Genomic DNA, 12,194 nt, shown 5'->3' with positions numbered 1-12,194 from the left:
CCAAGGGGGGTGGTGTACCCGTGGTCGCGGTGGTCGCGTCCTCCACAGCACCCTCCCAAGGGGGGGTGGCGTGGAGTGAGGTGGTGGGGCGGAAGGCGTAGCGGGCGGCGAGGAAGGCCTCGCAACCACGGCCTCCGCCTCCGCCGCCGGCGGCCAAGGTAAAGGCCGCGATGGTCGGGAAGGCACGACCTGGTCGTCCCCCAAAAACGGCAGCGGTGACGCTGACCGTTGCGCAGGGGGGCGACCTGACCCTCGCGGAGGCGATGCGGCTCGCCAGGGAGAATATCTCCCTGGAAGAGCTGGGCATCGCCTCCGTGAGGGCGAAGAGGGCCGTGACCGAGGGTCTCTTGCTGGAGATCCCCGGTGCAGAAGGCGGCGCGAAGGCGGATCGTCTCGCCCAGAGGCTCCGGGAGCAGCTGGGCGAGCGAGGTGTCCGGGTCGCTCGGCCCACGAAGCGCACGGAGATGCGCGTTTGTGGGCTGGACGACTCGGTCAGCGCACAGGATGTGTCCCGTGCCCTTGCGAGGGCGGGGGACTGTCTTGTGGAGGACCTGCGGATCGGAGAGATCCGCAGGTCGCCCTCTGGCCTCGGGTCGGTGTGGGCCCTGTGCCCCCTCTCCGCCGCCCGTAAGGTGGCGAAATCCGGGAGGGTGTTGGTGGGGTGGGTTTCGGCGCGAGTGGAAATCCTCGCGCCGCGCCCGCTCCAGTGTCACCGCTGCCTCGAATTGGGGCACGTGAGGCAGTGGTGCACCTCGCCGGTGGACCGCAGCGGTCAGTGTTACCGCTGCGGTGCCAAAGAGCACCGTGCGAGCCAGTGCTCGGCGGCCCCCCACTGCCCGCTGTGTGCGGACATGGGGAGGCCAGCCGATCACAGGGCGGGGAGCAAGAAGTGCTCCCCCCCCCCTTCCGGAAGGAGAGGAAGAGGCGGGCTGCACCGGCTCCGGTGCCGAGGGCGGTGGCATCGTCCTCCATGGAGGTGGACGGTGCTACGGGGACGGACGGCCGGGAGGAGGCTGGCGCGGCCATTAATTAATGCCGCCCCGCCTCCTCCTCCAGGCCAACCTCAACCACTGCCGCGCGGCACAGGACTTGATGTCCCAAGTCCTCGCGGAGTGGGGGGTTGGCCTGGCGGTCGCCGCCGAGCCGTACCGCGTCCCTGATCACCCTCATTGGGTGGGCGACGCGGACGGCTTGGTGGCGACGGTATGGGGAGGGGGCGACGGGTCCCCACCGTTCTCCTTGTTGGAGCGCGGTCGGGAATTCGTCGCCGTGGACTGGGGGGGAGTCGCTGTGGTGGGGTGCTACATTTCGCCCCGTAGCGGTCACGCTGCGTTCGAGCTGTACTTGGCCGAGGTCGCGGCATGCGTGCAGCGCTACGCGGCCCGGCCGGTGCTGGTCCTGGGGGATTTTAATGCCAAGTCGGTGGCTTGGGGATCCCCCAGGACCTCCGTTCGCGGCGGGATCCTGGGCGATTGGGCGGCGGGGCTCGACCTCCGGGTATTGGACCGGGGGTCGGAGCACACATGCGTGCGGCGATATGGGGGGTCCATCGTGGATGTTGGATTCGCGACCCCCAACGCCGTGCGCATGGTGTCGGGTTGGCACGTGGTCGCGGGGGCAGAGACACTCTCCGATCACCGGTACATCCGGATGGAGGTCTCTGCCGCCGCGAGTGCATCCCGACACGGCCGCCTGCGTGGCACCCCACCACGCCGCTGGACGCTTCGGCGCCTGGACAAGGACGCCCTGATGGCAGCTGCCCTCGCTGCAACTTGGCCGCAGGGAGCGGCCGAGTTGCCGAGCATAGAGGGGGAGGTCGCCCGGCTCGGGGCATTGGTGCGGGTATTTGCGACGCGGCGATGCCTCGGGTCGGGCGGGCTTCTCCTCGCCGGGCGGTGTACTGGTGGTCGTATACCGGGCGGTGTACGCGTGGCGCGGGTTGCTCTGCAGGTCGCCATCAAACGGGCCAAGACCCAGGCATGGAAGGAGCTCCTCCAGACCCTTGATGACGATCCATGGGGGCGCCCATATAAGGTGGTGCTGAATAAGCTCCGCCGGTGGGCGCCCCCGGCACCGAGGGTCTTGACCCCCGGCTGCTGGAGGACGTGGTCAATACACTCTTCCCAATTGGGGAGAGGGGACCGCGTCCTCCGGCGGCGGCGGCTGTCCCAATGGAGTGGACGGCCGAGCTGGGGGTCACGCAGGAGGAGCTGGCAGCGGCCATCAGACGGCTCGGGGTTCGTAACACGGCCCCGGGTCCGGATGGTGTGCCCGGCCAGGTTTGGGTCTTGACCCAGGGCGTCCTTGGGGCCGACCTCAGGCGGTTGTTCGACCGCTGCCTGAGGGACGGGCGATTCCCCCCCAGTTGGAAGGTGGCGAGGATGGTCCTCCTCCGGAAGGAGGGTCGGCCCGCGGAGTCTCCATCCGCATACCGGCCCATTTGTCACCTCGACGAGGTGGGCAAGCTCTTCGAGCGTGTGATTGCTGCCCGCCTCGTCGAGCACCTGTCGCGGGGTGATCCCGGTCTGGCCGACTGCCAGTTCGGTTTCCGGGGGGGCCGATCGACTATCGACGCGATAGGTCGTGTGAGGGCTCTCTCGGAGGCGGCCGTCTCCCGGGGAGGGGTGGCATTGGCAATATCCTTGGATATTGCCAATGCCTTTAACACCCTCCCCTGGGAAGAGATAAGGAGGGGACTCGAATATCATCGAGTCCCCCCTTGTCTCAGGGCGGTCGTCGGGGATTATCTCCGCGGCAGGTGGATCGAGTATCCGGGCCGGGATGGTGATATGCGGAGGGAGGTGTACTGCGGTGTTCCGCAGGGGTCGGTCCTCGGGCCACTCCTGTGGAACATCGCGTACGACTCGGTGTTGCGGGCCGGCCTCCCCGACGGCGTCAGCACGGTGTGTTATGCGGATGACACACTGGTGCAGGCCGTCGGGGCGCACTGGGGGAGGGCCATGCGTCGCGCGGAGGAGGGGTCGCAACGCGTCGTCGACCGGATCAGGGGGATGGGGATGACGGTAGCGGTCCATAAGACCGAGGTGATTGCGTTTCATTCACCTCGGCAGGATCCGCCACCCTCTCTGATCCGGGTGGGTGGGGCTGACATCGAGGTGAAGCCCCAGATCAGGTATCTAGGGCTGATCCTCGATAGCCACTGGCGTTTCGAGGAGCATTTCCGCTGCCTGGTCCCCCGGTTGGAAAGGATGGTTGCGGCTCTGGGCCGGATTCTGCCCAACCTGGGGGGCCCGGCGGGCCGAGTTCGTCGCCTCTATGTGGCAATGGTCCAGTCGGTGGCCCTATACGGGGCCCCCGTCTGGGCGGACGACCTGGCTGCCTCCCGGCGCAGCATGACTATGCTGCGTCGGGTGCAGAGGCGCATGGCGCTCAGGGTCGTCCGCGGGTATCGGACCATGTCACATGAGGCGGCGACGGTTCTAGCGGGGATGCCGCCCATGGACCTGCTCGCGCGGTCGCACGCGGTGATGTACCGGCACCGCGTCGACCGTCGCGCGGGGGTGGGGGCGGTCCCGGGCGGGCAGGAACCTGCTTGGGGCGATTTGAAGCGCCAGGCCCGGCAGTCCGTGTTGCTCGCGTGGCAGGAGCGGCTGGCTCTGCCATCCGCGGGGCACCGGACTGTCGGGGCTGTTCGGCCACTCCTGAAGGAGTGGCTGGACAGAGGCCATGGCAGCCTCACCTACCGGCTGGCACAGGTATTTTCCGGGCATGGCAGCTTCGGAAGATACCTGTGCCGGATAGGGAAGGAGCCGACGGCGCGTTGCTGCCACTGCGACGCTGAGCAGGACACGGCGGATCATACCCTGGAGGTATGCCCCGCGTGGGAGGGGGAGCGCCGTGTCCTGGTCGGCGTCGTCGGGCGGGATGTCTCGCTGCCGGGCGTGGTGCGCGCCATGCTCGGCAGCGAGGAGAAGTGGAGGGCCGTGGCCTCCTTCTGCGAGAACGTAATGTTGCAGAAGGAGGCCGCGGGGAGGGAGCGCGAGCTTCAGCGGCGTGCTGAAGCGCGCGCTCGTGCGGTGGCCCGAGGTCGTCGCCCGGTCGCGAGGCGTCGCGGGCGGCCGCCTCGGCGTGGCGGATGACCTAGGCTGGGAGGGGGGTCCTGAGGGGACCCTCCTCCCGCCAGGCGGCGCCGGGTCGTACCGGTTGGGGGTAGGAGTGCCTCCCCCTACCGGTCCGACGCAAGGGGAGGCACCCTCGGCGGTCTGGTGCGGCCATGAACGCCCGGCCGCCGAGGGGTGGGGTAGGTGAGTAAGGGGAGTTGTGGACAGGGGGCTCCGAGGGGGGTGCGGGGGAGGGGGGTGATGAGGGTGGGGGAGGGGGCCTGTGCGCCGGAGTGGGGGCCCGTAGTGGGTCCGTTGGGGGGGGGGGAGTCGGGGTGGGGGGTCGGTAACTATTACCGACAGTCGATAATTGGTATCTACGGTCGGTAATTAGTATCTATGGTTGGTAATTAGTATTTATGGTCGGTAATTAGTATCAACGATCGATAATTGACATTAACGGCTGGTAATTAGCAGAGGTTAGAAAATGAATGAGGGTAATTGCTTGGTATCGATAAAAAGGGAAGGCGTGATAAAAGAGATGCATCTGGTAAAAAGAAGTGGTAATTATCAAAGGTAATTATCAGAGGTCGATAAAGAGGAGGTGGGGAAAGAAATTAGACATCTTTTGACTATTTCGAAATTTTATTTCACAAAAATTAGATACAGTTTTTATTTTTAATTATTAATAGCATCATATAAAATGTTATCCAGCGCATATGCTAACAGCTCGCAATCTACAGGCGAATTTTTATCGTAATATTCACGAAGGATTTTGTCTGCATCACGTTTACGCATAATACTATTGCGTCTTAAAATGTTTGTAAATTCTTGGTATTTCTCACCAACATAGTGCGCATTTTGGCATAGCCACGAATATGCATGCTCGATGCACTGTTCCAGTTCGAATAAAAACAATAGAGTTGTCGGTTTCATATACATGCAAGCATCATGCAATTTCACTTGTACAATGTTCATATCATGCATTGCAACAACCGTAAGCACCAAATCACAAATTGACAACGATGTTGGAGAAGGAGCTGATAGCTCATGTTGTTTGATGTCCTCGCGTTTCTGAATAAACACCATCCATGTTGAGTAAGACAGCAACAATTTATTTCCTCGAGTATCACCAAGTATAATTTCCACGGCGGATACAGGTCCTACACCGATTGCAATATCCAAATACTTGTATGCTGTGGATGTGAGGGCAAACCTCCCTCCCAGTATATGAGGCGTTGGATGCTGTTTTTTGCTACTGTTGCATGTAGAAAAGTAAATAAAGAATAAAAGGTAAGTAATGACAATAAGTAATAACAATAAGAAAAAATGGATAAGAAAAAAATTGTGGTAATAATACTTACTCGTTACTTGTGCATGCTGTATCGTAAGGAATGCAATAATTCATTTTTTCAGAAAAAATTTGAACGTAGAATTCAATAGATAATGTTTCACGACGATACTATCAAACGAGTGTGAATATTGTGCAGCACTTAAATGCAACGTTGCATCATATGTATCAGGGAAGCGGGTGGCGCGTAGTGGGGGGACGAATTCCAGGGAAGCGGGTGGTGCGTAGTGGGGGGAAGGAATTTTTTATATCACATGTTCTTCTTCTGCGAAAAGCGCAACTTTTGCAAAAATGTCTTTTAGATTGCCTTGAACACGTCTAAACATGCAACTTCTGCAAAGCGTATAACATTACATTCGCAGGATGATGCAAACAAATAATATTCTTCGCGACATAGATCATTTGTGGGGAAGGAGGAATTTTTTATATCACATGTTCTTCTTCTGCGAAAAGTGCAACTTTTGCAAAAATGTCTTTTAGATTGCCTTAAACACGTCTAAACATGCAACTTCTGCAAAGCGTATAACATTACATTCGCAGGATGATGCAAACAAATAATATTCTTCGCGACATAGATCATTTGTGGGGAAGGAGGAATTTTTTAGATCACGTGTTCTTCTTCTGTGAAAAGTGCAACTTTTTGCAAAAAATTTTTTAGATTACCTTGAACATGTCTAAACATGAAACTTCTGCAAAGCGTATAACATTACACACGAATTGTGTGAGCTATTGGGGTCCTAATCATTTTACGTACACGCTATTCATATTCTTATTTTATGTCGCATGTTCTTCTTTTGCGAAGAGCGCAACGTTTTTTTGCAAGACGTTTTAGATTACACTGAACACGTGCAAAAACGCAACTTCTGCAAACGTATACATTGCATTCACAGGCAAAGAATTCTGTAACATATATATATGGAGACCCTTACCATGGGAAAGAAATTAGATACCATGTTTTGATGATTTAAAAATATGATATATTTATTAAAGCAATGAATAATTATGTTACAAAACATTATTTTTGTGGATCCACGAATTGTGCGAGTTATTGAGCCCCAACCATTTTACGTACACGTTGTTCCCCTTCTTACGCAATACTTTTTCAACTAGATACACGTCGGAATTTGCAGTGCGTTGCAACTCGTGTTCGATCCATGAATTGTGCGAGTTATTGAACCCCAACCATATTTACGTACACGTTGTTCCCCCTTCTTACTATTTTATGTTACATGTTCTTCTGCGAAAAGTGCAACTTTTTTGCAAGGTGTTTTAGATTACACTGAACATGTGCAAAAAACGTATACAATACATTTGTGGATGAACACGCGCAAAAAACACAACCTCTGCAAAACCTATAACAGCGCATTCGCGGACACAGATTTCTGTAATATATCGCGAGCATCACCGAAAGCATCATCGGGAACAGTGATTTTTTGTAATATATCGTATGCATCACTATACACATTAACACAAAAGACGACAGTATGGATCATCAAGAGCAGGAGCTGTACGAGCAAGCCGCTCAATTAAGGTCGATGGAAGAATACAATTTATGGGAACATCGATTTGGCGATTATCTCGATTCGTTGGAGGAACGAAGCCGAATCAAGAGACTGCGACTCTCAATCGGTGAAAAACAATCATTGATTGCTCGGTTCGCTAGATTAGAAAGTCTAAAAGATTCGACACGTAATCGATTTGTACATGCGGGTGCTGAACATAGTGCAAGACTCAGATGGCATGAAATTGATACGGCTTTCGTTAACCGTATATTGGCCGGTGCAGTGATAAATTCTAACCACATAGAACCTCGCAATTTTCTCGAAGATGCGAGGGATATTGTAGTCGATCATGTGCGAAACATTCTGCTGAAACATGATAGTGTAAAAATAAATACTATACTTAATGGTGAATTTGTTGTTGGTAACAAATGTGCAAACAAAAGTGTTAACACGAAAAATTGTGAACTTTTTCGCTTGTCTGACCTACGCGAATGGTATGATTTACGTGTCATCGAACCCATTCTAGCATCCTTAGACGAATTTCAGGAACGTGATAGTGGGTGGGCGCTGTCGCGGATACTGAATTTAATTGTTAATGTAAATAAATATATGCCAATGCATGCAGGATGTGCCGTACAATTACCGCGAGAGGTACGACTAAAGAAAGCAGTAATCAATGTATGCTCGACGGACAATGCATGTTTTGCGTGGTCGGTGGTGGCCGCTCTGTATCCAGCCGAAAGTCACGTATCTCTCGCATCGTCATATCCTCATTATACAACAGTGTTGAATATCCAGGATATTGAATTTCCAATGACATTGAACCAAATTAAAAAGTTTGAACATATCAACAACATCTCCATCAATGTCTATACCATTGAGAATAAGAAGGTGTTACCAATACGAGTCACTGATAAGAAGATGGAAAGACATGTCAATTTGTTGTATTTAGAAGGAGCAAACGACGTGGGACATTTCACATGGATTAAGAACTTATCTCGCCTCGTATGCACACAATTGAGTAAACATAATGGCAGGAAATACTTTTGTGATAGGTATGTATATAATAAATCTTTTAAATATTTTATGCTAGATAAAAATTATGCCTCTTATTGCAGATGCTTACACTACTTTAGTTCGAATGAGAAGCTGGAAGCTCACACCATGGATTGTGAGAAGATGAACGATTGCGCAATCATATTGCCAAATGATGATTGCAGTAAGTGGCTCAGCTTCAGCAACTACAACAGGAAAGAGTGTGTTCCGTTTATCGTGTATGCCGATCTGGAATGCATCCTGGAGAAAACGGATACTGATCGAGAAGCGTCAAGATACACGTACCAGCATTATCGAGTATTTAGCGTGGGATATTATGTGCGGTGCTCGTACGACGACTCGTTATCTACGTTTCAATGTCGTCGCGATCCTGATTGCATATCATGGTTTGTGGGACAACTTCAAGATTTGTCACATCGTGTAAAGTCCATCTTATCGACCAATGTACCCATGGAAAATTTATCAGCTGAACAATTACGAAATTTTAATATGGCAACACACTGCCATATATGCGAAACACCGTTTACGCGAGATGATATGCGAGTACGCGATCATTGCCACTTAACCGGTCGGTACAGAGGTCCTGCACATTCAAATCACAATCTAAATTATAAAGACGCATTTGTCATCCCTATAGTCTTTCACAATTTATCCGGTTATGATTCACATTTTATTATCAAGGAGATAGCCACAGCATTTGAGGGTGATGTCACTGTATTGCCGATAACAAAAGAGAAGTACATTTCATTTACAAAATACGTTGAAAACGCGAATGAAGAATCAAACTCGCGCAAGCGCATAAAATTGCAATTCATCGATTCATTTAAATTTTTAAATACAAGTCTCGAGAAATTGGTATCTTTTCTTAGTAAAGATAAACTTGAAATTACACGGTCCGAGTTTCAAAAATTATCTGCGGAAGATTTTGATTTATTGACGCGAAAAGGGGTGTTTCCATACGAGTACATTGACTGTATTGAAAAGTTGGACCAATCGTGTTTACCATCACGCAATTCATTTTACAGTTCCTTAACTGGCGATACAGTATCCGAAAACGACTACGCACACGCTGTCAACGTGTGGAAGCGGTTCTCCATTGAAACGCTCGGCGAGTATAGCGATTTGTATCTGAAGACGGATGTCTTGCTGTTGGCTGATATTTTTGAAAATTTTCGCAATAGTTGCATCGCAAGTTATGGACTCGACCCCGCGCACTATTATACTTTGCCTGGTTTTACGTGGGATGCCATGCTGAAGCATACACGTATCAATTTCGAACTTCTTACCGATATCGACATGGTCCTATTTATCGAACGTGGTATACGTGGTGGTTTGAGTCAATGTTCCAACAGACGCGCACGAGCCAACAACAAATACACGCAATCGCACGATCCATCGCAACCGTCGTCATATTTAATGTATTTCGATGTAAATAATTTGTACGGCTGGGCAATGTGTCAACCATTACCATATGCCAATTTTCAGTGGGTCAACAACAAAGATGTAGATGTAATGACCGTAGCGTTAGACTCATCGACGGGGTATATTTTGGAAGTCGATCTAGAGTATCCGCAACATCTGCATGATTCGCACACTGACCTACCGTTCTGCCCAACACATGATAAACCACCTGGCAAGCGCCAGGAGAAGCTCCTCGCAACTCTATACGATAAGAAGCGTTACGTAATACACTATCGCAATCTGCAGCAATGTATTCGTCACGGCCTTCGCGTAACTGAAGTTCACCGCGTATTACAGTTTTCCCAATCCCCATGGCTTCGCGATTACATCGAACTAAATACAAAGTTCAGAACTCTTGCTACAAACGATTTTGAGAAAAATTTATATAAATTAATGAATAATGCAGTGTTTGGTAAAACCATGGAGAATGTGCGCAATCATGTAGATGTAAAATTAGTAACGAAATGGGGAGGGAGATACGGTGCAGAGGCACTAATCGCTAAACCAAATTTCCACAGTCGCAGCATATTTTCGGAAAACCTAGTTGCGATCGAACTGCATAAATTGTTCGTAAAATTTAACAAACCAATCTATGTGGGCATGTGTATACTAGATATATCTAAGATTTGTTTGTATGAATTCCATTACGATTACATGTTACCCACACATAGGAATAAATGTAAAATTATGTACACCGATACAGACAGTCTAATCTACCACATCGAGTGTGACGATATTTATGAACTTATGATACGCGATATTACCCGCTTTGACACGAGCGATAATCCCACAGACAATCGATATGGTATTCCGCTTGCTAATAAGAAGGTACCAGGTTTAATGAAAGATGAAAATAATGGTGCGATTATGACGGAATTTGTTGGATTGAGAGCGAAAATGTATGCCATACAAGTCGATGGTAAGAAAGATACGAAAAATGTGAAAGGTGTCAAGAGTAATGTTGTAGCGCGAACTATAACATTTGATGATTATGTGCAATGTTTGATGGGTGAGGTTGAAAAGATTTGTCACCAATCGTGTATAAGATCCATGTTGCATGAAGTGTACACGGTATCAGAAACAAAAATTGCTTTGAGTCCATACGATGACAAACGATATATTGTACCATATTCAACCAAGACGCTGCCGTGGGGGCATTATAAAATACCGCTTTAGACATACCAATTATATTTCTTATTCATTTTTTCAATATATATATTTTTTATATAATTTTTATATTTCTTATTCATTTTTCAATATATATATTTTTATTTATATTTTCTATGTAATTTTTATATTTTTTATTCATTTTTAAATACATATATTTTTTATTTATATTTTCATGTAATTTTTATATTTTTTTATTCATTTCATTATATATATTTTTATGTATGTAATTATAGTATGTAATAAAACAATTTATATATACATGGTATCTCTACACATCTCCCTCACCCCAATTTGTTATTAATTTTACATTTGGAAAAGTTCACAGTAAAAAAAAAAAAAAAAAAAAAAAAAAAATTATTATTTCTGATATTTCAACCACTCGTTGTATAATTTAAATACATTTTTGTAAAACACAAGTCTTTTCATGGTTGTTGGATTACAATGTATTAGCACGATCGAGATTTTTCAAACACATTTTTCAAAAACTAAAGTTCATAATTTTATAAAAAGATACATTTATATTTAATATTTCAACCATCACTAATAAGTACATGTTTTTCAGAAGCTTGCAAAAACATTATAAGATTTTTAGACATATTCTGAAAGTTCATAATTTTATAAAAATTGCTAGGAAGGAGGAGGATGAGGAAATTAGATGTATTTTTTAAATGACATAAATTGATTCAAAAAGATACATTTATTTCCAATATTTTAACCACCAATTGCATAATTTAAATACATTTTACAAATCAAAAAAGGTACATTTATTTTTTATATTTTAACCACCAATTGTATAATTTAAATACATTTTGCATAGCGCATGTCTTTTTATGGTTACCACATCGCCATGTATTTGCACAATCAAGATTTTTTAAACATTCAATATCACCATAATCAGCATCGATGTTCTCTGCATTAATATGTTCAGCCACCAAGTTTGTTAACCAATCACGTTTTTGAAGTCCTTTAACATAGACGATTGGGTTTGACTCATCAATTATTGCCGATGTAATAAGCATTTTGCTCATGTTGTATGGTATAAAACCGTCGTCCCACGACAGTCCGTGGTGATTCTTCGTCACCCAAGTAGCTCGTGATTTATCGGGTGCTGATAATAAACACCATGGATATGGACTTTGGAAGATATAATGCGCTAGAGTGCTTCCCTTTTTCAACACCGCCACTTCCTTTACAACAAACTCTGTGTCGCTAACGAACCCCTGCATGTCGACGAATGTTGGTACCATTATGAAAATATCTTTGAAACTATGCTGCAATGCGGCGTGTCCGCCTGTTATATATATTACAAACATTGCTGATGTTACAGTTTATGTAATCTTGCGCACAACGTTGGACAGGGGACAGTATTCGACAACACGATCATGTAAAATAAGACAATAGGCGGTAGTATTTGCTGGCACGTTTTCTTTACAATCAAATTCTATTCGCACATCTATGGTAGCGCTCTTGATTGATTCGTTCTGTCTCGAACAATCGATGACTACAAACGGTCCATACAACGAAAAGTTCTCCCTGTTGCAAAGCGTTTCGTAACAGTCGTATCCATAATAAGCTTTACGAAAACGTGCATAC

At 48.3% G+C, this 12,194-nt stretch overlaps 1 protein-coding gene across 1 annotated transcript; it reads left to right on the top strand.

Moving 5' to 3' along the window:
* Positions 1 to 6,896: 6,896 nt before the first annotated feature.
* LOC143350710 (uncharacterized) lies at positions 6,897 to 11,672 on the top strand. The gene is made up of 2 exons (XM_076782735.1): positions 6,897 to 7,969; positions 11,618 to 11,672. Exons 1-2 carry the CDS (start codon positions 6,897 to 6,899, stop codon positions 11,670 to 11,672), a joined length of 1,128 nt encoding a protein of 375 aa, XP_076638850.1.
* The last annotated feature ends 522 nt before the right edge of the window (positions 11,673 to 12,194 follow it).

This window comes from Colletes latitarsis, unplaced genomic scaffold, assembly GCF_051014445.1.
Source record: "Colletes latitarsis isolate SP2378_abdomen unplaced genomic scaffold, iyColLati1 scaffold0024, whole genome shotgun sequence".
NCBI classification, from domain to species: Eukaryota; Metazoa; Arthropoda; class Insecta; order Hymenoptera; family Colletidae; genus Colletes; species Colletes latitarsis.
The sequence above is the reverse complement of the archived record's forward strand: the minus strand, read 5'-3'. Positions and strand labels throughout refer to the sequence as shown.

Excerpts from the sequence above, each read along its gene's own strand:
- LOC143350710 (XM_076782735.1), top strand. The coding sequence starts at position 6,897 with ATGGATCATCAAGAGCAGGAGCTGTACGAGCAAGCCGCTCAATTAAGG. Across the intron at positions 7,970-11,617 it reads AGGAAATACTTTTGTGATAG|CATTTTGCTCATGTTGTATG; the intron begins GTATGTATATAA and ends CGATGTAATAAG.